Source organism: Callospermophilus lateralis, chromosome 4 (assembly GCF_048772815.1).
Source record: "Callospermophilus lateralis isolate mCalLat2 chromosome 4, mCalLat2.hap1, whole genome shotgun sequence".
NCBI lineage: Eukaryota > Metazoa > Chordata > Mammalia > Rodentia > Sciuridae > Callospermophilus > Callospermophilus lateralis.
In genome coordinates this window covers 76,410,901-76,438,444 of record NC_135308.1, presented here as the reverse complement: position 1 = coordinate 76,438,444, position 27,544 = coordinate 76,410,901, and the positions used below count along the sequence as shown (strand labels likewise).

The 27,544-nt window shown below is 33.7% G+C and overlaps 1 protein-coding gene across 1 annotated transcript in view; it reads left to right on the top strand.

Moving 5' to 3' along the window:
- The first annotated feature begins 334 nt into the window (after window positions 1-334).
- LOC143398346 (alpha-2-macroglobulin-like) overlaps window positions 335-27,544 on the top strand; it is a 45,923-nt gene continuing 18,713 nt past the window's right edge. Inside the window, exons 1-18 of the mRNA XM_076855321.1 lie at window positions 335-465; window positions 3,731-3,914; window positions 4,985-5,144; window positions 5,310-5,362; window positions 7,182-7,202; window positions 7,471-7,639; window positions 8,078-8,162; window positions 9,793-9,913; window positions 10,639-10,753; window positions 10,886-10,995; window positions 12,661-12,822; window positions 16,756-16,983; window positions 17,231-17,294; window positions 18,390-18,532; window positions 19,140-19,289; window positions 21,736-21,900; window positions 22,460-22,556; window positions 23,999-24,113. Coding sequence (XP_076711436.1) covers window positions 380-465; window positions 3,731-3,914; window positions 4,985-5,144; window positions 5,310-5,362; window positions 7,182-7,202; window positions 7,471-7,639; window positions 8,078-8,162; window positions 9,793-9,913; window positions 10,639-10,753; window positions 10,886-10,995; window positions 12,661-12,822; window positions 16,756-16,983; window positions 17,231-17,294; window positions 18,390-18,532; window positions 19,140-19,289; window positions 21,736-21,900; window positions 22,460-22,556; window positions 23,999-24,113 — 2,228 coding nt within the window. The 5' untranslated portion in view covers window positions 335-379. The remainder of the gene's footprint in view (window positions 466-3,730; window positions 3,915-4,984; window positions 5,145-5,309; window positions 5,363-7,181; window positions 7,203-7,470; window positions 7,640-8,077; window positions 8,163-9,792; window positions 9,914-10,638; window positions 10,754-10,885; window positions 10,996-12,660; window positions 12,823-16,755; window positions 16,984-17,230; window positions 17,295-18,389; window positions 18,533-19,139; window positions 19,290-21,735; window positions 21,901-22,459; window positions 22,557-23,998; window positions 24,114-27,544) is intronic.

Here is a 27,544-nt window from a genome sequence, read left to right as displayed (position 1 = left end):
TAAGACACACAAGAAGAGTTGTAAAAGGCACTGTGGAAGGTGGTGGGGACAGAGAGAGAAGTAGTTGAAAAGCTGATTAGCTGCTTTACTGTAAAAGCTAGAGAAAGTGAGCATTAACGGGAATATGGTTTTATCCCTCCAAGAATTCTATTTAGCCTGCCAGGGATTAACCTTGACTGAAATTAGACCATCAATGACCCTTTCAGAGAACGTTCAGAGACCTCAACTTTGTTTAGAGAACTTTATGCTGTGCAAACAGGAAGTTTGCACAGAGAGCAGCATAAAGCCCCATTGCTTTGCTGTGTTTAGGACCAGAGCGATTGGAGGGAGTAGGGTCCAAGACAGAGTTTATTCTCCTCTGGGCCTTTCTCCCTGCAGCATGAGGAAGAGCAAACTTCTTCAACCAAGTCTTGTTCTCCTCTTCCTGATCCTCCTGCCCACAGATGCCTCCATCTCTGGAAAACCGTGAGTTCCTCAGACAGCATGACAACGGAACTTAAATAATTTTTTCCTTTATTTCAGATTCTCCTTTATTTCATTCATCTTTCCTCTGAAACTGTCACCATTATCATCTCTAAGTTTCCTTCCAACCATGAGATTTTGTAAATTTGGTGTATTTATTTTTCACTTAAGTCTTAGCCATCTTTCTCTAACTCATTGGATCTGTAAATCTCTAACCTCCCCCCAATGACATGGGAAGCTTAAGGAGCATCAGAAATTGATACTTTTAAAATAAATCAATTTTCAGATACTCTTGTTCCTATAGATCTGATGAGGACATACTATTTTTTTTCTGCCTTCCCTTTCTTAATTTCCTATCTTCTACGTCATAAAATAAGGACAAAACTCTCCCTAACCAGACCTGACCATGGAGCATTATCCTGGGGACTATAAAAACTCTCTAGGGTGCACTGGTAATCCCAGTGACCAGGGAGGCTGATGCCAGCGGACCATAAATTCTAGGCCCACCTTGGAAACTTAGTGAGATCCTGTTTCAAAATAAAAATTAAAGGGGCTAGGGTCATCATGGCTCAGTGGTAGAGTGCTTGCCTAGCATGTCTGAGGCACTGGGTTTGATCTCAGCACCACATAAAAATTAATAAATAAAATAAAGGTATTGAGTCCATCTACAACTAAAAAAAAATTAAATAAATAAATAAAATAAAAATTGAAAAGCACTGGATGTGTTCAATAGGCCCTGGCAAAACAAACAAACAAAAAAAACCCTTTAGGGTTCCAAATAAACGAACAGGTTAAATACAGGTATCAATGTTGCAAAAGTAAAGGACTCTTCCTGACAGAATCAGAGCACATGGTAATGTAGTCTTTGTTTCACCAAAAGTGAAAAAAGAATTAAAGGAAACACTACCTGACAGATGATGAGAAACTATTCTTAGTAATACAGTACTGGGTGATTTGGGTCATAATACAGAGTTGCAGGAAGTAATGGCAATGACATGATTTTTTTTGTTGTTTTTTGGGTTTTTTTGTTGTTGTTGTTGTTGTTGGTTCTGGGATTGAATCCAAGGCCACTTAACCACAGAGCCACATCCCTAACCATTTTTATTTTTACTCTGAGACAGGATCTCACTCAGTTGCTTAGGGTCTTGCTAAATTGTTGAGGCTGGCTTTGAACTTTGGTCCTCCTGCTTTAGCCTCCTGAACTTCTGGGATTACAGGCATGTGCCACTGTGCCAGCAAAAGTAGAAGTTTTTTTAATATATTTTTTTAAAGTCTTTTTGATCTTCTTTTTTTTAATATTTATTTTTTAGTTGTAGTTGTGCACAATACCTTTATTTCATTTTATTTTTATTTTTTTTATTGGTTGTTCAAAACATTACAAAACATGATTTTTTTTTTTTAATCTGACATTTACTTACTTTTCTGGGACCAATTCTTTATATCTACATAAACTAAAGAAGTAACCGAAGTAATGTCAGCCCTTATTTATTTCTTAAAATAAGAAATATCTACGGATGGATATATAAATTCATTTGAAGGAAAAAGTTCATCATTCTCACTGAATGTGTGCTTCTAAAGAATTTTAACTTCATGTCTAAGGTGTATAAATCATAATTTGTAAGATATTTATTGTATTTTTATCAGTCATACACTAGAACTTTTGAAAATAATTCAATCAGAAGAACAAATTTAGTACTTACAAGTTTATAGTGGCATTATATTTAAAAGTTAAAGTTAAATTTCTATACCCACATAAAATATTGTATATATAAACTCATGTAAATTTATGTACATATGCATACATATTTGTAAAATGTAAGAGTGTTGTATAAAATATTTTAAAGCATAAAAATCTTAAAATAAACTTCTGTGTGGATAAGTGGCCTGAAAATTAAAGTTCAAGAATAAGAATGAAAGAAAAGATGTTAAATTTTTGATCATAAAAAGAAATTCTTACTTTTAAATAAATGATATTGGGTATATTATCTCTATAATATTTAAGGTTCTATGGGAAACTTGTGAATATAATGTAAATATCAATTGAAATAGCAAAATAATATGCTTCGCTATCATTTAAAATTGTGATAAAAATAATCTTCTCTTCCTTTGTTGTGGGTTAGTATCCACGTATCAGAGAACATTCTGCCTTGGGTTTTTGGGGACTGGCTTATTTCACTTATCATGATATTCTCCAGCTCTAAACATTTACAGGCAAACTAGACAAAGAGGAATTAAGGGAAGGGAGGGTGGATGGGAATAGGAAAGACAATATGAATGAGACATAACTTTCCTATCCTCATATATGAATACACAACCAATGTAATACCACATCATGTACAACCACTATAATGGGATCCTAATTAGAAGAAGTTATACTTATTCTACATATGTATAATATTTCAAAATATATTCTACTGTCATGTAAAAAATTTTTAAATAAATATAAAAATAAAATTGTGATGAAAATAGATGCTTACTTGAAAGTATTTAAGAGGTTGCACAATGTCTAAAAATTATTTTAGGAGTTCTATAAGAAAAACTATTTAAAAACTACAGAATCAACCTTACATTATATTTATGGGTATTGAGAAATTTTCTATCCTGTTCATAAATTACCAAGATCCACATTCATCACTAGAGGACCATTTTCGGATGGAGCCATCCTCTAGTCATGAGTTGAAAAGCAAATATTTAAAATCAAAATGACTGTGGCTAGGTAAAGTACCAAGATTTCATAAGCTGCTTACCACAACCAAGACTTTAATCACTCATTTTCTTTGAGCCTCAGTTTCCATATTTATAATATGAAAGCAAATACTTGCCATGTAATTTTCAGAGTTGCTGAATCCACACTTAACACGCGTTTCACAAAAGTACTATGCTTTGAATGGTTTTTCTGGTACTCAAATGCCTGAGAGCTTACTTGCCTTTTATAGCAATCCTAAAGTATAACAGATTTACAACATAAGTAAATATAACTAACATTTTTATTCAAATTCAGATGTGTACATTTTGGTGTTTCTTAAAGTGAGGTACTTAAAAAGTTTAATCTGCTTGAGGCCCACCTCAAAATATTCACTGCCGTGGTGTATAATGGAGAGGGGAAATAATTCTAATGCATGCCATTCAACAAGAGTTTCATACTCATGAATACGTTCTTCTTAGTATAAAACTAATGATGATAACAACAATCCTGAAGGAACATAGTGCTGTTGATAGCAATGTCTCCCTTCTTCATTCTCTTCTAACTGGACTTCCCCATTCCCAGACAATATATGGTGCTGGTCCCCTCCCTGCTCCACAGTGGGACCTCTGAGAAGGCCTGTGTACTTCTGAGCAACCTGAATGAAACAGTGACTGTAAGTGTCTCCTTGGAAGCTCTAAGGGAAAACAGGAGCCTTTTCACTGACCTGGTGGCACAGAAGGACTTATTCCACTGCATCTCCTTCACTGTGAGTATGTCTGTTCAAATATGCTCAGTTCTATTGGTCAGGGTCTGGGGATCTAATATTGTTAAGAAAAGGCTTTGGGAGGCTAGTAAGAACTTCAGGAAGGACTCTAAAGGAGAAACTAAGTGTAGGAATTACAGAGCAGTGCATAAATTTCCAACCATAAGAGACAAATATTTATAGGCATGTTGAAAATTAATTTAATGGTCAAGGAAAAATTACATTAACCAGGGAAAGAAGTATGCTCTAGACAAAGGAAAAAAAAATGTGACTTCTTAAAATTAAAACGGAGAAAACATTTACAAAACAAACCAGGTCAGGGTTCAACACAAGTCACCAGTAGTAGACTTAACAAGAAAACATCACACTTTTTCTAATAATAAAAATTGTAAGCCAGGCATAGTGGTGCAGTCCTATAATCCCAGTGACTCAGGTGGTGGGGGATTGAGGCAGGAGAATTGCAAAATCAAGGCCAGCCTCAGCAATTTAGCAAGACCCCCAGCAACTTATCAAGGCCCTATCTGAAAAAATGTAAAAAAGGGCTGGGAATGTCACTCAGTGATAAATTACCCCTGGGTTCAATCCCCAGTTACTCTCTCTCACCAAAAAAAAAAAAAAAAAAAACCTCTAAAATTACCCTGAGCAAATACCCAATCTCTTTAGAGTCAACTACATAAGGATACTTGCAACCTAGTACCAATGAAATATCATCATGCTTTATTTTCACAACCTTAAGACATGCTTCTACCATGCCATTTTAGCATAAAGCATCAACTTTGTAAAGCTTAGTGTGTAAATGAATCAAAATTGTTTGGTCTGAGCTCTATGAAGATATGATTCTCAGTCATAACTTTTCTTAATAATCTACTTTTTCAAAACCTTATGTTCTGTCTTTCCATTTGGAAAAAAAAAAACAAAAAGTAGAAGCACTTCCTGTCTATGCCAACTTTCCCAGATGGGAATGAGGGAATGAAATTAAGTGAAAAGGGAAAGATCTTCAGACAGGAGTGGAACAGGGAATGGAGAAGACTAGAGAGGCTGAATGGGTTCCCAGGATCTCGTCTGTATTTCAGGTTCCACAGTCTTCATCCAGTGAGGAGGTAATGTTCCTCACTGTACAAGTGAAAGGACCAACTCAAGAATTCAGGAACCGGAACACAGTGGTGGTTAAAAACCAAGAGAGTCTGGTCTTTGTCCAAACAGATAAACCTATCTACAAACCAGGACAGACAGGTATGAAGAGATTTACAGTCAAGACAGCATCAAAAAGGAAAGATCTTCCTCCCCTGCCTAGTATCCCAAATCCCTAAAATCCTGGTGCCTTAATAGCTTGTCTTACACTAAGCTATGGGCCCAGTCCAGGATTTGGGAAGCTCACGGAAAATACTTTCGTTTCAGTGAAGTTTCGCATTGTCTCATTGGATGAAAACTTTCACCCCCTGAATGAGTTGGTGAGTCTCCTGCTAATATTTATGTATAATCACTATTCTTTGTATAAACTGGATGGGAACCCTCTTTTTTGTGTTGAAATGATAACCAGGGAAAGAAAGAATCTGATATCACTAATTTCTGATGTTAGAATAGCACAAGATCCTCATTGAAAACATTATCCCAGGTCATGAGTACATAGTTTATGTCTTGGTCTGATAATCAGTTGTCAATACTTAAACTTACTCTTTATATTCCAGCTAGGAAAATTAGAAAAATTTATTAAACAACGGATGCAGAAAAACTGTCAAAGAGCCTAAGTCCAAATTGACTTCTCAGAGATTTAACGTTTTTCTAAACACATTTACCAAAATCTCTGTGAAGGAATATGAAGGTAATCAATGTGTTCCTCAGTATTGAAGCTTCAGAATTTGTGATAGGAAATAACTCTTTCTATTATGGTGTAGATATCAAACCAGATTCTTCATTTTTCTCTCTCAAATTGACAACTTCACATTTTGTCATCTCAAAAAAAAAAAAAATTCTTCTCTTCTAGCTCCTAAGACAAAAGATGATGAAATAATCCTTGCTTCTCTTTCTCACATCCACTTCCCCTTCACAGGAAATCATTGGCTTAAAATACATCCAGACTACTTCTCACTACCTGAATTGTAACAACCGGGCCAATACCAGCTGTAAACAAGTTCATTGCAATTACTTTGAAACTCACCTCCGAAGCTCTACCTTCACTCTTATATACAAAATCAAATACCACATCCATCATTCTATCAGCTTTATACTTCTTTGTTCTTTCTTCTTGGCACTTATATCTATATTATATATGTATATGAATGATATATATAAAAGGTCTTTTTTATCCATCCATAATAAGCTTACATTATTGAAATGTAAGCTTCATAAGAGTAGATATATTGTTCTTTTATGCTTTGCTATATTCTCAACATCTAGAATGATACAAACACATGAGTAAGTACATAATAAATATTAGTTTTAAAAAATGAATACTCAGACGTGTTATCCCATTTAGCTTTCTAACTTTGACCTTTTTTAATTTACAATATTTCTATGATTTCTTATTTATAGAAGCCTAGTCTTATTTTATATGCCCTTAAATCTTTTTTTAAAATATATTTTATAGTTGTAGATGGACACAATATCTTTATTTATTTATTTTTATGCAGTGCTAAGGATTGAACCCAATGCCTCACACATGCGGGGCAGGTGCTCTACAACTGAGCTACGGCCCCATCCCCCACTTAAATCTTTCTAAGGATAAAAAATTGAATTACATGAAAAGAAAAAATTGACTAGGAGAACTATTTCCATTTCTTCTAGCTCTTAAAATTACCTAAGAATTCTGTTAGCCATGTTAATAATTAGACTTAAACATGATTAGATAAGGATCTAAAAATTAATAAAGATATCATAAGTATGTCTTCCTCAATCTGTAAAATTGCATAGCAAAAGAATGTTTTTTACTCTGCCATTGTATGATGCAATTTCCTTTGGGATCCTCTGGATAAATTATTGGCCAGGTTGTAGCAATTCATTCTGAATGCTATTCACACTTAAGTAATGTTAGTAAATCCCATTCCTAATGAATGGCAATACACATATATATTTGTTGATGGTCTAGTATTTAACATCAATTATTAATTAACATGGATTAATTAAAAGTTTTATAAAATTTAACCTGGAGTCATTCCATGATTTATTGTAGAGTGTGCTATTCTTCATTTACATGGAATTACCCCATAGAAATGAGAATAGGGAATATTTGGGAACTATTATCAACTTCTTTCTTTTCTTTTTGTATTTCAGATACCACTACTATATATTAAGGTAAGTAGCATGAAATATTCCATTATTAGAAGGAAAAAAATAAATTCAGGGAAAATATTCTTATGGGACAGGTTCTTACAATATCTCAGAAATTTGTCATTAAGATGCCTCCAAATTCACACAAGGCTACTTGGTTATAACTCATCTCCCATCCAAACCCCTCACTACTACCCCATTTTTCCTCTTTGTGAAAAATTAATATAAGATAGATTTATAGATTCCTTTGATTATCTCTGATGTTCTAAGCAATTTCGTAATTTATCCATAGGATCCCAAAGGAAATCGCATTATACAATGGCAGAATCTCAAGCTAGAGAGTGGTCTCAAACAGCTGTCCTTTCCCCTCTCATCAGAGCCCCTTCAGGGCATCTACAATGTTGTGGTACAGAAGGAATCAAGTGGAAAAACAGAACACCCCTTTGCTGTGGAGGAATTTGGTATGGATCATGGAAAATCATGGAACATTTTTCTTCATATTTAAACTTTTAGGGACTAAAATTTAAACTTATTTATAGTCCTTCCACTTCCCATGGGTGAAACTGGGCTTGGAGTAGAACTAATGACATTCAAGGACTCCAATGATCTTTGAATAAGTCTTCATATAGCTTGGTTACTTTTGCAGTGCTATTTAATATCCAAAATAAAACATCTTTATTTTTGTAGAAGCATTCATAATTCACTAAGGTTCAGGTATCTGTCATAGTCCCTCAACCAAAATCTTCATTTGAGAGTAAAATAGATAACAGATGTATTAGAGAATAAAGCTACCTTTTTCAAAGCCCCAAAGTATCACTAGAGAATTGTTGCTGAGAATCTGAAAATATTAATGCCCCAAGAGTTAACATTCTTCAACCTTCTTTATTACCAATTAACAGTGCTTCCCAAGTTTGAAGTGCAAGTAACAATGCCAAAGATAATCACTATCATGGAAGAAGAGGTGAACGTGTCAGTGTGTGGCCTGTGAGTTGATTTTTCAATCTTTTAGGGGAAATTATTTAAAGGAGATTATTTAAAATTATTTAAAGGAGATTCACCACTTGAGATATTTTGGCTTGTTTCTCTAGCAGTAGCCTCAACACAAATACTTTCAGTACTCTGGAAGCATCCCCATCTCTAGAATGTTCTCGTGGTTTTTCTACTCTTCCTATTTTCTTTCATGTCTTTTTCAGAATTACTGTAGCTATCATGGGGTGGAGAACTGTTTCCAGAGAGGCTATTCTGCTAGGAATGACTCTGAAAGTGGCGCACACCCACACATGAGTGTGTGCACACACACAGAATAGTGTTGAAGCGTAGTGACTTTACCTTAACCAGAAATAACAAAACATCTATGTGGGAAATAATCAATACATGGTTATAAAGAAAATTCTATCATCAAGATCATTTACCTGCCCTGAAAAGCACAGTGAGAAAACAAGACTAGATTCAGAATGTATGGAGATAATCATGTAACCAAAATCTCATCTAGCTCAGCAGTCTACCTAAAGCATGTCACATATCTTTCTGTAGCCATTTTTACTGAGATAACTGAACACAATAGCTCAGCATTGTTCTTCCCAACCTTAAAAATTCATGTTTCCAAGGTCTTAGATCCCCATCCATGGTAGCCCCACAGTAGCACAAAAAAAAAAAAAAAAAAAAAATAGGCTAAGTGAAGAGATAGGTCCTAAAGCCTAAAGAGTACTCATGTATGGCACCTACTATTCAACTGGGCCCCTCTGCCTGTGCTATTTAAAGGTAATGGTCACCAAGTGCCCAATCCCGCATAACTTATGAGCTAATTCTCTTGCAAATAGCAATATAGAAAATACTCTAAATAGGGAAGGAAAAAATGCCCAGAAAAACACAGTAATCACCTATCATATATTTATGCCCAATCCCATTTTTATAAAAGCAAATAAAATGCAATATAAACATAGGTTTATACTGAGGAAACATCATCATACTAATAGTTTAGATTCCTATGTAATTTTCAGGTGCTCAATACTTCTATTTGATTTTATTTTCTTTGTTTTGTTTTTATTGGTATTGCTTTTTCTCTTAAGAGTATTTTTTAGCTCTTGGAGGAGAAAGGAGAGGGAACATGGGGGTAGGAAACATGGTGGAATGAGAAGGACATCATTACCCTAGGTACATGGATGATTGCACAAATGGTGCAACTCTACATCATGTACAATCAAAGAATTGAAAAGTCATGCTCCATTTGTGTACAATGAAATGAAATGCATTCTGCTGTCATGTATATAACTAATTAGAAAAAAAATTTATAAAAAAAGCAAATATGAACTGGTCAACATAAAAAAGTTTAAGTTTAGCTTTTTAATAATGAAGACATTATTAACATGGTATTGAATTGATAAAGTCAAAAAAGACAATGAAAGAATAATATAGTGAATTTCAGCATATTCCACTGGAGATTTTCTAAAAGAGAAGAGTAAATGCTCAGTTTGCTTGCCCTCAACAGGTTTTGAGCCCTTCAGAAGCAGAGGGAAGTACAGAGGGTGAATATACTGTAGCTAAGAGAAGTTTCAGGTAAGAAATAGAGGTGTTCCGTGTCTGCTTTGACTTATTTGCAATGTTCTCACGGCAGATACACATATGGGAAGCCTGTCCCAGGAAATGTGACTATGAGCATTTGCAGAAAGTATAATAATCCTTCTAACTGTTTTGGTGAAGAGTCAGAAGCTTTCTGTGAGAAATTCAGCCAGAAGGTAGGTTGAAAACACTGCCTCTTAGGGGACTAACAATAAAGGCATATTGATAAGCAGTGAATAACAGCATGATGTTAACTTGGGAAGAACAATCTAGAAGAGAATTCCATGCTAGATATTATAATTTTCTCTAAATCAATGACTTAGCACAATAGGAATTATCTTTTGTAATTGCCCACTTGAATGCTCTAGAATGTAGGAATCCTCCAAACTCTTTGGGCATTTACTTCTATGAAAGGAGGGAAAAAAAAAACATACATCTTTTTAATTACCTTTGCTGAACAGGTTCTGCTCTCTTTCTATAAGCAAGAACCTGTCACATGGCCCCATCTAGATCCCAGGGAGGTAGGAAAGTCTTCAGATGGGCAGCCAATTCCCAGCCACGACTGTCAACTATGAGAGGAGAACCCAAACTGTGGTGAAGAGTTAGCTTTATACCATAGTAAGATTATCCCCAAAATTTTAATGCATTCTATCTCATTGTCTCTAGATAATTTCAGATACCAAAGAATATATGTAAGAATTTAAGATATTTTTATATTATGTATAAGGATATAGATAAGATGTCATTGTGAAATACAATAATTAGTTCCTAGATAGTATATATGTTGTACTTATCATAGAAAATGCCTAGATTAAGTTGTCTCAAAAAAATCCATTAACTGAGCACTGATCTGTCCAGTACAGTTATACATGTTTTTGTATTTTATTTTCTCTGCTCTTAGCTCAATAGCCATGGCTGCTTCTTCCAACAAGTAAAAACCACTGTCTTCCACCTGAAGAAGACAGGGTATGAAATGCAACTGCAGGTGGAGGCCAAGATCCAAGAAGAAGGAACTGGTTTGTGTACCATGTGGATATGGAAGAATGACAATGAGCATTTATTCATTTCCTTAGCCAAATAATGAATTAAGGGAAGGGTAGTATAAGAAGTTCAGGGACATCATTCTTCAATAAATCATTTTTTTCCAGGTGTGGAAATAACAGGAAGAGGGTCCAGTGAAATCACAAACACCATAACCAAGCTCTCATTTGTGACAGTGGACTCACATGTTAGACAAGGGATCCCCTTCTTTGGACAGGTGGAGTATTTTGCAGTTCACTAGTCAAACCACATATGGTTTCTGATCAAGTTATACTTAATTTGTTATCAATCAACCACAGTAGGAAATATAACCAAAAGCAAACAACCACATAAAAATACATCTATTCATCTTAAATTTGTATACAAAAATCTATAAAATCATTCTAAAATTCTATCAAAATTTAAAGTTTTTTTCTCTCTCTTTTGGAATAGCAATGTAAAATGTCACTTGGTCTCCTTTTCTTGATTTGTTAAGCAATCTCAAATTTTTAGTCTACTTTCTCACAAGCATCTAGAAATTCAGGATGACCCATTACATTATCCTTCTAACACTAACTTTGTATAGAAATGGATGAGCACCTACTGGTGCTTATATTTTTTGTTTGGAAGTATCCAAGATTCTGTTATTCCTAGTATTTCACTTGTAAATATATTTACATTAATTTTCTATTAAAAGTATATTTTTAAAATATTAGACAGGAATAAAGTTCTATTTAAGGTTCCCAGATTTTAAAAGCATAAATTTTCTCACAAATCAAAAAAATTAATTTACTTTTAAAAAATTATACTTTTAAAAATGTTTACTTGTGTTTAAAAAATATATCATTTTCAAATACACTTATTTGAAAATAAAGAATTGGAATTTTGTACCTATTCTTATTTTTATATATGCAACTGATATTTCATTGACAAACTTTTAAGATTTTGTTAATCAATTATGAATACTGACCCAAGTCAGTGTATTTTGCTTGTTGCAACCAAAAGTAGCTTATAATTAAAAAAGGATTTTGAATGTTCCCACCACAAAGAAATAATAATTGTCTGGGGTGATAGATATGCTGATTACCCTGATTTGATCATTACACATTGTAACATGTAATGAAATGTCATATTGTGCCCCATAAATATTTACAATTACTATGTCAATTAAAAATAAAAACTTTTGAAGTACTTCATTGTGAAAAACAAAGTCACCTTGTGGAAAATATGAACTGTGCTACACTTCTCCTGTACTACTCAGGAGAAGGTAATTTGGCTTTACCTCACTAATACTTTGTGCATCACTTCACTTTTATATTTTTAATATGGGAAGTGCATCATAAAATCTGCCTACTTTCCAAAAGATGGAAAAATCTAGGTTGAGAAGACAATACTATATGTAAACTACCTAGAAAAGCACACAGGATAGTGTATTAGTCATTCCTCGGTTATGTACTGATGATACTTTATGACACTAATTGTAAAAGCTAATAATCTACCTGAAAATAAGTGTTCAAGTCTCAAATAAATTTGACTCCTGGATTAAAATTTTCTATTACTATATTATTCTGGTGCCCTGTAACTCTCCAAGAGTTATAAAAATTCTCAGTGTTTCTAAAATACCCAGAATACATTCTTCAGATCATCCCTATTATTCTTGTCACTTTCTATTCCTTCACTCTGCCTTAGTTCTCTTTGTAGAATTGATTACTACTAAATAAGTGTATATTATTTTTTAATGTATTTAACGTATGTCTCTTTTACTTGACTGTAAGCTCGTGGTAAAAGAACTCTTTCTTGCTCACTGCTATATCCTCAATACCTGAAAACTATGTGCAACATATAAGAGGCATTCAAAATTATTTGTGATGAAATGAATATGTTTGCTGTTTTTAATCTTCAGGTGCGCCTTGTGGATGGGAAAGGCATCCCTATGCCAAATAAAATCATCTTCATCACAGCAAATGAAGCTAACTATAACTCAAATGCTACCACTAATGAGGATGGCCTGGTGCAGTTCTCCATCAACACCACCAACATTATAGATACCTCTCTTAGTATCACGGTAAGTCTGGAAATAAGTTACCAATGACATGAAGTGTCCTTGAAAAAAAGTTGCAACCTAGAAGAGATGAAATTTACAAATTGTGTTTAATCATATAAAAAGAAACAAACTAGAAATTAGAAACCAATTTAAGGTCAACTTTTAAAAATTTTGTGAAAAAAATTAATATATTGTTGTGGTTAAAAGTGTGGGTTTTCTGTCTGCTTTTACTCCCTCTATCCCAACCAACACAAACAAAATCTGGTGAGGCTACATTAATATCAGCCAATAGAATTGAAGGCAAGGAATATTATGCACGATAAGAAGATTCATTGCAAAATGTCTGGATCATTTCACCTGGAAAATACAAACATTCTAAATTTATATTCACCTAATTATATGGTTTCAACATGTATAAAGCAAATACTGACAGAAACTGAAAGAGACATGGAAAAACCCACAATCAGAGAAAGTCCATGATGCATGTATCCAATAAAGGGTGGAAAAAATGGGAAAACTTCAAAAAAGTGACAGAATATGTGAACAAAATAATTAATAAATATAAGTAACTGATTCCATGAATGTCAAATAATTCCCAAAGTCACATTTTTTAATTTATATAGAAAATTTTCTAAAATTAACTATATACTGGTCCTTAAAACAAGAAACAGTAATTTCTGGATTTAAAAAATCATATCAAAGATGTTTTCTGACCATCAAGGAATTAGAACTGTAAATTGTTAACAAAAAGATAAATATAAAATTCCCAAATGTTTTGGTATTAAATAATTATATTCACTATAATCTATATGGAGGAAAAGAAATTACTATGTAAATTTAAAATGTTTTAACCAAAAGGTAATAGTTTGTCTATAGCTTGAAAAAATATTTTCTATACATAAAATTGTGCCATTTGAAAAAGAAAAGTGTGGGTTCTACTTTAGCAACATTTGTGGAATGTAAAATGGTACAGCTACTATGCCAAATAGTGTGACAATTCCTCAAAAAAATTAAAAAATAGAAATTACATATAATAATATATATAAATATATTACCATAAATACTAGTGTGTGTGTGTGTGTGAGTGTATTGGTGATGACCCTATTCCACACTTGGGTTACAATAGATAATAATAATCTATTATACATTTTGAAAATATGTAAGAAAGGATTTCTAATTTTCTACCATAAAAAACATGAAAAATATTTGTATAGATATGTTTAACCTGATCTAAATGTTACACACACAATGTGTATACATATATATATATATATATATATATATATATATATATATATATAAACATCACATGGTGCCCCATAAATATGCACAATTATTCCATGTTTATGTATGAGCTAAATTTTTTTAATTAAACTTAGTCAAAGAATTGAGCGTAGGCTTTCAAAAGAGATATTCGCACACCCATTTTTTTTATTCTTTTTTATTGATTTTTTTAAATAAATGACAGCAGAATGCATTACAATTCTTATTACACATATACAGCACAATTTTTCATATCTCTGATTGTATATAAAGTATGTTGATACCAATTTGTGTCTTCATACATGTACATGGGATAATGATGTCTATCACATTATCCTTGCTAATCCCCTGTCCCCTCCCTTTCCCTCCCACCCCTCTGCCCTATCTAGAATTCATCTATTCTTCCCATGCTCCCCTCCATCCTACCCCACTATGAGTCAGTCTCCTTATATCAAAGAAAACATCAGCATTTGGTTTTGGGGATTGGCTAACTTCACTTAGCATTATCTTCTCCAACGCCATCCATTTACCTGCAAATGCCATGATTTTATTCTCTTTTATTACTGAGTAAAATTTCACTGTGCATACCCATTGTTTATAGTAGGGATTCACCATGGCCCAAGAATAGAAACTACCCAAATATTCATCAACCTATGAATGGGTAAATTTTTTAAAATGCAGTATATATATCCAACAAAAGATTTTTCAATCTTAAAAATTCTATCACATGCTACAATATCAGTACACTTTGAGGACATTATACTAAATAAAAATAAGATGGTCACAAAAAAAGACAAATACTACATGATTCTACTTCCATGGTCTCTAATATAGTCAATGTCATAAAAACAGAAAATAGAATGAATAGTGGTTGCCAGGGGCTGGCTAGTTGCTGTTTAGTGGATGTAGAGGTTTACTTTTGTTAACTTGAAAAATTCTGAAGATACTTTGCACAATAGATATACTTAACACTACTAAACTGTACACTAAAATGTGATTAAAATGATAATTTTATGTTGTGATTTTAACCACAATTTTTTCTTAAAGTGTGGGTTCTAAAGTGAAAATCAAATAAACTGGATATAAATACTGACTCAACCCTATATTAAGGGCAAATAACTGGACAAACATTTATGTTTCATTCCTTCAGCTGTACAATAGATAAAATATGATCTAGTTCTTAGGGTGGCTGTAAGATTAAATGACCTAGTGCATCTTAAAGTATTTAGTGATGCTCCCTGTAACTGTTACATACTTTTACTCTATAAATGCCCTAACATAATTAGCATTTAGTTTCAGAAATACGCCCTCTATAAATTGTCTTACTTTGCTTTTGTCCTGCTATTTTCCCAGGTGGTCTATTTCTACCCATTTAACTTGTTTTGTATAGCATGCAGTCTATTCATTAAGAGATGTAAATGTGGCTACACAATAAATATTGCACAGTCATAGTGATAAAACCCTCTGCCTCTTAGAAGGTTTCATGTTGGTGTACAAAGAAAGGATAAAGAGTATATTTTACTGATTTAGCTTTAAATGGATCACATAAAAATTGCTAACAACTAAAACTTGAATATTTGCTCATTTATCAAGTCAGAAGTATCCTGAATGCTTTCTATGTGCCACTGTACTAGTTCTGACAAAATATTTTAAAATTTTCCCTCTTTTGATGCTCTCATATATTATCACTAGAAAATATCATAGAGATATATTATGAACAAAGCATTTTGCTGGCATAAAGATTCATTCATGCTACTTGGGACCTTGAGGAAGCTTGGAAAGAGCCAAGGAGCAAGATCTGCATGAAGAGAAGTTGAAAATACAACTGAAATTGAGCTATGAAGCATAAGAATCCAGAACCACTAGAAGCATTAAAAATAATCAACTTAAGATAGTCCTGGAAAAACAGGCTTCCACTAACTCACCAACTCTTTAAATAATCCTTTTTATGACTATAATGCACCAATTTTACAACTTGGAAACTGGGTGCAGAGTGCACACCTGTAGTCCCAGTGGCTCAGGAGCTTGAGACAGGAGGATCACAAATTCAAAGCCAGGCTCAGCAACTTATCGAGGCTCTGTGCAACTCGGTGAGACCCTGTCTCTAAATAAACACAAAATCCGGCTGGGGATTTGGCTTAGTGGTTGAGTCCCTTGGGTTCAATCCCTGGTAGCAAAAGAATAAAAACAATAATTTTAAAAAGTATTGAAAGTGTGGAAAGAAAAAAATAAAATAAACAAATGAATAATGCTTTTTACAGAAAGTTTTTTCAGACCCCAAAGGTTGCAATATTTCCTTTATTCGTAATACTCACTTAAACCCCATCATAAGAAGCAACTGCTTTATAAAGCACAACTCTTCAATTTCTAGAGAATATTTACCCTCTTCAATCAGGTTTCACAGCCCAGTGTGTCTACCTGCATAGCAAAGTATCCAAATTTCAAGCAAGCTATTCAGAACAAAGAATGCTTCCTTTTATGCGCTTCAGATATATAAATACCAAACCCAGGATGCTCTGTAATGTAAAAGCATAACCATGCCTGCATTTGATACAAATCTTTCTCATCTCTTACTGTAGAGCAAAATATTTCTAACTACTAGTTAAGGTACAAAAGTAAATTACACAGTTCTGTGAGAACATTGATCCTTGATACATAATCTATAAAATAACATTGTTTTTTATTCATTAGGTCAAACACAAGGATCACAGCCCCTGCTATAACCACCAGTGGCTCTCAGAGGAAAATGAGAATGCATATCACACTGCTAATGTTGTATTCTCCCTGAGCAAAAGCTTTATCCACCTTGAACCTATTCCTGGTAAACTGCCATGTGGCCAATCTCAGACAGTCCAGGCACATTATCTTCTAAATGAACAGGTCCTACAGGAGCTGAAGCAACTCGTCTTCTATTATCTGGTAAGAAGGGAGGTCCCTGCATTGACTCGTCTGTAGAAGGAGCTCTCTGTGGGGCAAGTAATTATATAGCTCTTTCAACACCACTATTTTGACTTCTTATCCATGTTCATTTTGAAAGTTTGACTTTTCTTGTGGCAAATTATTGAGAGCAGGGGCTAAATAAAGCAAGCATATGGCATGGAAGTCAAGACTGCAGGAAAATCTCTTTTGGGCAAACTAAATTTCCTTTTTTATTTTCTTTTTGCAGATAATGGCAAAGGGAGGCATTGTCCGAACTGGGACTCACGTCCTGCCTGTGGAGCAGGGAGACAGTATGTATTTCCAAAATGTCCATATTTCTGCCCTATTCTGACCCATTTAACCTTACACTACAGAAATATTTTCAAATACAGATAATTTCCATCTAATCTCTGTAAAAAGAGGAAGTTGAAGGAAGGAAAGCAATATTTCTTATTTTCTCCCTTTATCATATATTTGTTTTCTTTTTCTTCCAGTGTATTCTGTTTAATTATTTAAACTATTGATGTTATTGTGCATACCATATACTTAAATTATTGTGCATACCATATACTGCAAATATTTATGGATCTCTTCTCAAAATGAGAGACATTTTGGCATTGCATAAAGAACGGGGAGGAGGACAGGAAAGTTCTGGGAGTCCTTCTATATTCCAGGTCTTGTTCGAAATCATTGATATCTTAATAAGTATCTTATTTCTCCTTTGAAGGTAGTTATGATTTTCAAATTTTAAATTGAGTACTTCCATGGTTGAATGGGCCTCTCCCCATAAACAAATATGGAACAATATAAATCTCTGAGGTTTTCTCCTATTCTAAGGAATCTAAGCAATGAGTTACTGGAAAACTATAAATGAACAACTCTTTTGATATCTCTGAACCAACACAAAGCACCAACTTAGGAATGTTTAATGCAACCTCTAAATAATCTACAGAGGCATTAAAAAAAACTTCCAAAGGAACATAGTCTTCCTCTGATAAAAGGACGGAATATTTGCTTCATAGAAGGGGAGAGAAGATATGAGTATAAATACAATGTGCTAAACTCTTAGCATAATTTCAGTTTCTATTTCCCTTTAATCTAGACCTCCTAGTGTGAGGTCTAGATCAAATGGTACCAAAGTTAGATGTATCCACACCTTTAGTTCAGAATCTTATGTAGGTGAGCTAAAGCTAAAATTGGTGAGAAATCAACATGTGATTTATGTAGGAGAGGAAGGTTTTCAAAAGTTAGGATTCTTATTAACATGTACTGTTTATTATATCTACTCATAGAAGCAGTTATTAACCAGACCAAGCTCCTAAAATGACTGTGTGACACAATGATTTTATTTCAGCTTTGGGGATATGTATAACACATGACTGATCCTCTCATTCTCTCTGTTCCAGTGAAAGGCCATTTTTCTGTGACCTTCCTTGTGGAGTCAGACTTGGCTCCAATTGCTCGATTGCTAATCTATGCCATTTTACCTGATGGGGAAATGGTTGGAGATTCTGCAAAATATGAGATTGAAAATTGTCTGGCAAACAAGGTGGGTGCTTCATACCATAAAATTTCAACATTCAAAATTGATAGTTACTATAATTATGAATTACTTCATAAGTGTGAGCATTGAGACCAAAGGGTTTAAATGAATTCCCCAGAGACAACCAGCAAAGTAACAACAGAATCACACTAAGAAGACATGTCAGTTGACAAAGTCTGCAAAATTCTATATATACCATTGTCTTTAACATGTCACAGCTCAAAGTACCTTGCTCCTTTCTTCTATGAAGAAATGTTGGGAAGTATGCAACCAAGTTTTTAAGACCACAAATATCCAAAACAAAAATACAGGAGCACTTAGATTCATTTGCATTCCACTCTAAATTAATAAGCACCTCATTGTGCATGAAAGAATAAAAAATGATACCTCAAAATTATAGTTTATAAATCATAAGTCATTTCAATGACTCTACTGAATCTTGAGATTCAAAGTAAAGTATAGAAGACAAAAAGCCTTAGTACTTACAAAATACCAGTCACCAGGAAGGCAAACAAAGTAGTTATGCATTAAATTGAGGAATACTCAGGAAATGCAAGTGAACCCATGGTTAATCTGGAAATTTGCTTTTCTGACATCTGCACCAAATTCACAGGTGGATTTGAGCTTCAGACCAGTACAAACTCTTCCAGCCTCACATGCCCACCTGCGAGTCACAGCTTCTCCTCAGTCCCTGTGTGCTCTCCGAGCCGTGGACCAAAGTGTGCTGCTCATGAGGCCCGAGGCTGAGCTCTCTGCATCATCGGTGAGTTCCTGACAGCCTCAGAGATCACGAAGGACTGTGCAATGGGCTTAGATCAGGAAGAAATGCTTGAGTCGGACAGGATTATTAAAATTATATCTATCTATAAGTTAATAATTTTGAGCTCTTTCATCTGTGCTTCCTTTAGAGAGAAAGATAATTGTACATAATTTCTCATTTTCTCTTTCTCTCTGTACACACACACATACAAAATAGCTTCTGCAGCTGAAAGGAATTAATAAAAATTTGTTGCACCATGTACTGAACCAAATAAAAGAATTTTTTAAAACATAAAATATAATAAAAATTAACCAAAAATGGACTTATGATTCAGTTATAGTAAAGTCCTTGCTCTATGTCACATGGCAATAAAAACCCAAATATGATTGTATAAGACCATCTATATATGAAATGCTGAGAGAATACAGGGCAGGTTGCAAAAAGAAAGGGACAGATACCCAAATAAAGAAAGTAACTCTGAGGAATCAGAAAAGTTATTTGTAAATTATATTTATTAATGTAGAAGAGACCATGTACTACACAAAGCCTCTGAATTCCCTCAGCTTCATGAAACCAATAATAGTTTTAACATTTTGAAAATCCTAGTGAAAGTGATACATTTTCCTGCACTAAGACTGCACAGACTAGATGAAACTTCAGATTTATGTTTCTATAATTAAATCTATTGAAATTATGACTATCTCAAGCTGATGACTATCTCAATAATTTCTAAAAAATCATATATAGTCTCTGATGATTAAAAATTACCAAAAGTAAACTGCTAAATGACATTGATAAGTCAAATATTTTTAAATACAGTGTTAATAAAAGAAATAGCAAAATGGTATGCTATTTCACTTAACTACTTAATAACATGCACAGGTTGCTGCTCATATCTTCAAATTTTCAATATGAGACAAACTGGAAAAACAGCTTATTGAAGTTTTTTTCTATCAAAAATTTACAAAGGAAAATTTTATATTTTTAATTCCCTAAAATAGAAACTTATGAGGATATATTTCTTACTTTTTTGGTTCTTCTAAGTGGGATTTTAGTTGAAGCTATTAGGTATTTTTAAAGGAAGAATTAAAAGTATATTGCAATAGTGGAAACATAAGTATATACGGAAAAATTAATGTTTTATGTTTGCATAGCAACTTTAAGTTCTCAAAGGTTTTTTTAAACTGTACAACTCTTTTTTTAATGGTTTTTTTTTTTTTTAGTTGTTAATGGACCTTTATTTATTTGTTTATATGTGGTGCTGAGAATCAAACCAGTGCCTCACACATGCTAGGCAAGTGCTGAGCGACCCCAACCCAAACTTTAACAACTCTTTATTATTAAATTATTAATAATAACACAGAAGCTTTCAAGTATTAGTAGGATGCTAGTTCTTCTCAATCCGTGATTAGTGTTTTATTAATGAAATACTTTGCTCCTACTACTAAGAAGTCATTCATTTAACACATATTTAATACCTACTGTGTTCAAGACACTACGTTAAATGCTGCGAGTCTGGTAGTGAACTACCAGAAAGATTAAAAAAATAGGTCTGGCCAGATACAGTGTCCACCACCTGTAACTCCAGCAGCTCAGGAGGCTGAAGCAAGTTCAAAGATAGACTCAGCAATTTGGCAAGGCCCTAACCAACTTAGCAAGATCCTGTCTCAAAATAAAAAACAATAAAAAGGGCCTGGGGTTGTGGCTCAGTGGTTAAGTGCCCTTGAGTTCAATCTCCAGTACAAAAAAATATGTGTGTATATATATATCTGGTGGGATTTACATTCTCATAGATGAAACCGACAATACATGCTTTGGAGAGAAATAAAAGCAGGAAGGGGCAAGGGGAATGTTAAGAGAGTTGCCTTTGAGAAACTGTCTAAGTTCATCACACCACGTACTTTGCCCATCTATTCAATTTCAAACTTCTATAAATTTCGTGCCATGCACCTATCAGCACTTTTATGTCTGTCTTATTTCTACCCTTCAAATGAATCTGAAAGTGTAGTTTTCAGTATTTTGCAGATTTATGTCTGGTGTCAATCTAGAGCATTTTGCTTCTATGAATAATACCTTAGAAAATATTATCACTTTTATGTCTGTCTTACTTCTACCCTTCAAATGAATCTGAAAGTGTAGTTTTCAGTATTTTGCAGATTTATGTCTGGTGTCAATCTAGAGCATTTTGCTTCTATGAATAATACCTTAGAAAATATTATCCTGTCTTATATAGAAGATGCATACAATACCTAGTCATATGCCTGTTTAGAGTGTGTGTGTGCCTGTTTAGTGTGTGTAAGTATACTAGTGTTCCTTCTACAAATATGACCATTAAAAGTTTAATATTAAGCTATTTGTACTGTTAAATACTGAGTGGTAATTATTCTTTTTCTTTTCTGCTTGCTCTCAAAATAGTAAGTTAGCCCCCATGTTCTTTGTATTTACACAGGTTTATAAGCTTTTACCAGTGAAGGACCTCACTGGCTTCCCTGAAAGTTTGAATGAGGCTGAAGATCATGGAGACTGTGTCAATCGTGATAATGTCTATATTAATGGAATCCTGTATTCCCCAGTGTCAAATACAAATGAAAAAGATATGTATAGCTTCCTAAAGGTAAATTCCTGATGTTGCAGAGAATTCTTAAGGTTCTTAAAATATCACATATAGCGAAATTATTTACTTTAATGCCTTTTATCATGGTTGAGGTTAATGGAACAGAGGTATCAAATGACTTCCTCCAAAGTCAATAACAGCAGTAGCTCTGCTAAAAGCAACAGAACCAGGACTGGAACTTCTGGACTCAATTTAATCAAGTTTCCTTTTTTATTAAAGTTCATTGCTTTGAATTTTTTAAATTTTTTTAGATGTATATGGACACAATTAATTTGTTTTATTTATTTTTATGTGGTGCTGAGGATTGAACCCAGTGCCTCACATATGCAAGGCAAACACTCTACCACTGAGTCACAACCCAGCCCATGCTTTGTGATATTTATAAATTTCCTTTATATAAAATAATTACTGTTTTAGACAAAATGAAATTGTAAGTATACTAATATTCCTTCTACAAATATAACCATTAAAAGTTTAATATTAAGCTACTTATACTATTTATTGAATTCAAAATATATGTGTGTGTTATGTACTAATCAGGTGATTATTTTCTTTATAGGATATGGGCTTAAGAGTATTCACAAACTCAAAGATTCATAAACCAAAAGTATGTACACAGACTATAGAGTATGAAGCGAGATTTTCAGCATATGACGGTAAAAAATTAAATGATTTACTGCCTAAAGTGTTAAATCCAATAAAAGTATTGTTTCTAAGACAATAAGTGATAAACATTACCAAAAAAAAAAAAGAAAAAATAACTTGTGATTCAGATATACTACAGTTTTTGCCCAAGGTTACATAACAACAAAAGCCCAAATGAGATTATCTCAAGTCTCCCACAAATGCAAATCTGGAAGGAACACAAGGAAGACTATGTAAAATGCTATAAGACAGGTATAGATATGTAAAATAAAGACAGGATTATATCTGATTAAGGAAGTCTTTCATGAAGAATCTGCTTCTGATAAATGGAGATGTATGGGGTTGAAAGGGAAGAGAAAGTTTCCAGGCATAAGATCAGTGTAAACAGAAATAGAAATGCTCACAAGACTATCTTCTCATCAGTCAAGTAAAGAAGCTCTTCAGCTTTCCCAAAACATCAGCCAGTGTTCATGTGGAAACACACATTCATCAATGTGTGTAAGCTATTTCTTTGGTGAATCAGTAATAGTGATCAAGGATTTATTTGTAGTCTTATATTGTAAAATTATGGTTGAAGATAAGTTTAGGACATAAAAAAGAAAGTCAAAAATACTTTGACTTTCAAAAATACTGAATCAATTTCTTTTGTGGAATTTAAAGATTGTATTATTTATAAATTATATAATCCTTACCAGTAAGATTTATACTAAACTTGTGTAAGTATACTTATGCAAATTTTCTGCAAAGAAAAAATGGCTGTTAGCCAGGTGTGGTGGTTCACACCTGTAATACCAGCATCTGGGGAGGCTGAGGCAGAAAGATCATGAGTTCAAAGACAGCCTCAGCAAGTTAGCTAGGCCTTGTCTTAAAGTAAAATAAATAAAAATAGCTGGGGATGTGGCTTAGTGGTTATGTGCCCACAGTACAAAAACCAACAAACAAACAAAAAAAAAACCTGGCTACTAAATATTTACTTGTACCTGTACCTAACTCTGACCTGCTTACATACAAGGAAATAAAAAGCCTTTTTATCCTGACGCTTTCATACTTAAAACTGTTTCTCAAAACTCTATATCTATTACAATTTTTCTTTGCTCCACAGAGGAACACACCAATGGCAGTTTGGCCTCTTGGCCACCTCCTGTGCCATAGGTCTCCACTTAGCACAATGGGTACTAGTCTCATAGGACTCCACAGAGTCTTTCTGCTCCAGGAACAATTCAAGGCTTTCTACCAAGGTCACTGTGTTCTCTGTGATTCTCTTCCTCTAGCTCAATTTATTCTAATACTTCATATTTGACTAAAATATCACCTCAAACAAATTTCCCCTAACTATGTAAGTGCCTCCTGCCGGTTCCTCTTTATTTTACGACCCTATTTATTCCGTAGCACTTATTACAATCTCTCAGAAGCTTTATCTTTACATTTAGTGTCTTTTCTCTCACCACCATAGGATCAGTTGCACTTTACAGAAGCCAAATTCAGGAGATAGATGTGCCAGTATCTCACAAAGAGACTGTAAGAAAGTACTTCCCTGAGACATGGATCTGGGACTTGGTGGTGGTAGAGTAAGTAACTTCCTTTATCTGTAAATGCAATAATATAGATTCCTTACAACTTTTACTTCTGGGCTAATTCCTCTTTTTAATCTCTTATCTTTTTCATAAGTCATCCTAACAGGTGTGAGGCGATAATAGATGTGAGGTGATAATAGGTGTAAGGTGATAACTTCTTGTGATTTTGATATGTTTTCCCCTGGTATTTAGTAATGTTAAGAACTTTTTCTTAGATCTCTAAACTATTCTTATGTCTTCTTTAAAAAAAAAAAAATAATAAAGTCTAATAACTTGCCAACTTTCTGATCCAATTATTGGGGTTTTGCTTTTGAGCTGTGTGAGTTCTTTATACATTTTCAATATTAATCCCTTATCATATATATGGTTCACACTTATTTTCTTAATCTATGGGCTGATTTTTCATTTTATTAACTCTTTCCTTTGCTGTGAAAGGCTTTCTAGTTTACATAATCCCATTTGTCTATTTTAGCTTCTGTTGGCTCTTGGTGTCATATTCAAAAAATCACTGCCCAGACCAATGCCAAGATTTTCTCTATGTTTTTACATGAATTTTATAGTTTCAGATCTTACTTTCAGATCTTTAATCAATTTTGACATGATTTTTGTTTACGGTCAGATAAAGACCCAATTGCACTCTTCTGCATGCACACTCTCTCCAGTTTTTCCAGTATCATTTATTAAAGAGACTTTCCTTTTCCATTGTGTCTTCTTGGGGGCCTACTGAAAATTAGTTAATCATATATGCTTGAGTTTATTTCTGTGCTATTACGTTTCATTATTCTATACATCTTATTTCATGCCAGAATCATACTGTTATTATTATGACTTTGTAATATAGCTTGAAATCAGGAAGTGTGGTTCCTCCAACTTTTTCTTTTTTAACACACAATATGTTTACATATTTATGAAATATATTACAATGATTTGATATATGTATACAATGTGTGATGATCAAACCATGATAGTATTTACATCTTCTGAGATAAATTTATCCTTTTTGTGTGTTGGCAAACTTTGGACTCTTCTAATTTTTTTGAAACCCATCATGTACTGTTGTAGACTGCAGATATATTATTGTGCTATAGAATACTAGAACTAACTCCTTAGGTAGAGGTTAGAAAATGGGCACCAATCATCTCTACCCACCACCGTTTCTAATCTCTAGTAACCATTATTTTACTCTTTTTTCCGATAAAATCAACTTTTTATATTTCACATGAGTGAAATCATTTTATGCCTGGCTTATTTCACCAAGCACATCCAGGTTACCACAAATTACTTTTTTTTTTATTTAATATTTGTGTGTGTGTGTGTGTGTGTGTGTGTGTGTCACTTTTTCTACTTTAGAATTGCTTTTTGCTGTTCAGGATCTTTTGCAGTTGTATACAAATCTTAGAATTACTTTTCTACCTCTATGAAAAAAATGCAATTGTAATTTTGATAAAGATTATAGTGAACCTATATATCCCTTGGTTAGAAGTGTCCCTGGATAGGTCTCTCCAAGTGGGCAGTGGAACCTCCACTCAACCAGGGTAGGTTCTTGACTTACAGCACTAAAAACAATTTCAGGACATGTCAAAAGCAATATACATGCAAAGATTTATTAAAAGACTTCACTTATTTCTAGACATCCAAGTTTCTGCTAGAAATCCTAATAGTCTTATAGAGAGTCCCTTCTATGTAACAAATGAAATCTTCTTGTTCCTTTCAAAAATATTTTTATCCAAATTTTGTCAATTTTATAATGTGTATCAGTGTGGCTCTCTGGATTCATTTTATTTGGTGTTCTCCAGATTTCTTATATCCAGTGTTCTAATATACTTCTTTTTTTTAAAATTGATTTTATTTTTTAAATACATAACAGTGGAATGCATTATAGTTCTCATTACACATATAGAGTACAATTTTCATATCTTTGTATATAGAGTATGTTCATGCCAATTCATGCCTTTATACTTGTACTTTGTTTTTCTCTCTTTTTTTTGCATTGCAATTCTTATTACACATAAATACCATAATTTTTCATATCTCTGTTTATATCTAAAGTATGTTGACACCGAATTCGAGTCTTCATGTATGTACTTTGGATAATGATGTCGATCACATTCCACCATCCTTGCCAATCCCCTGCCCCCTTCCCTTTCCCTCCTACCCCCTTTCCTATCTAGAATTCATCTAATCCTCCCATGCTCCCCCCACCAACCCACCCCACTATGAGTCAGCCTCCTTATATCAGAGAAAAACATTCGGCATTTGTTTTTTGGGATTGGCTAACTTCACTTAGCATTATCTTCTCCAACACCATCCATTCAAATGCCATGATTTTATTCCCTTTTAATAGTGAGTAAAATTCCATTGTGTATATATGTCACACTTTTTTATCCATTCATCTACTGAAGGACATCTAGGTTGGTTCCACAATGTAGCTATTGTGAATTGTGCTGCTATAAACATTGATGTGGCTATGTCCCCGTAGTATGCTGTTTTTAAGTCCTTTTGGTATAGTCCAAGGAGAAGGATAGCTGGGTCAAATGGTGGTTCCATTCCCATATTTCCAAGGAATCTCCATACTGCTTTCCATATTGGCTGTACCAATTTGCAGTCCCACCAGCAGTGTATGAGTATACCTTTTTCCCCACATCTCTGCCAACACTTATTGTTTTTTGTATGCATAATAGCTGCCATTCTGACTGGAGTGAGATGATATCTTAGAATAGTTTTGATTTGCGTTTCTCTGATTTCTAGAGATGATGAGCATTTTTTCATATATTTGTTGAACTTTCTATCACTTTCTCATTTCTTCTCTTGAGATTCCAGTAATGTGTACATTATTCTTCTTGATGGTGTCCCACAGCTCCCTTAAGCTATCTTTTCATTCTTTCTTTTTGCTCCTCAGATCAAATGATTTCACAAGACCTGACTTCAAGTTTGCATGAAGTCCTTTTTTTTTTATTTGATACAGTCTGATGTTGAAGCCCTCTAATTAATTTTTAGTTCAATTATTGTATTCTTCAGATCTATGATTTCTACTTAGTAGCTTTTATATTTTTCTTTTTGGAATTTTTACTTTGTTCATGCATTTATCTTCCAATCTCAATTAATAGCTTTATGACTATTCTTTAAAATTCTCTGTTGAGTGTATCACATACTCATTCATGTTCCTAGAGAAAGACTGACTGCCTGATCCTTCAGCTACTAAATGCAGGCTAATTGAAGGCCTGATCCACAGGGAGCAGCTGGGAAAGTTGGGGCATTGAGTATGTAGTCAAGCCTTCTCCAGGGAAAAGCTGGGTGCTGAAAAGTTTTTACCTGTTCTCTTTGCACTGAGCCCTAGGAGAGAGCTGCTGAAAGTGCTCATGTATCCATTTAAAACCACCTTTTTGTTCTCTGTGGTTTCAAAGTACTTGAGAATGAAAGCACCA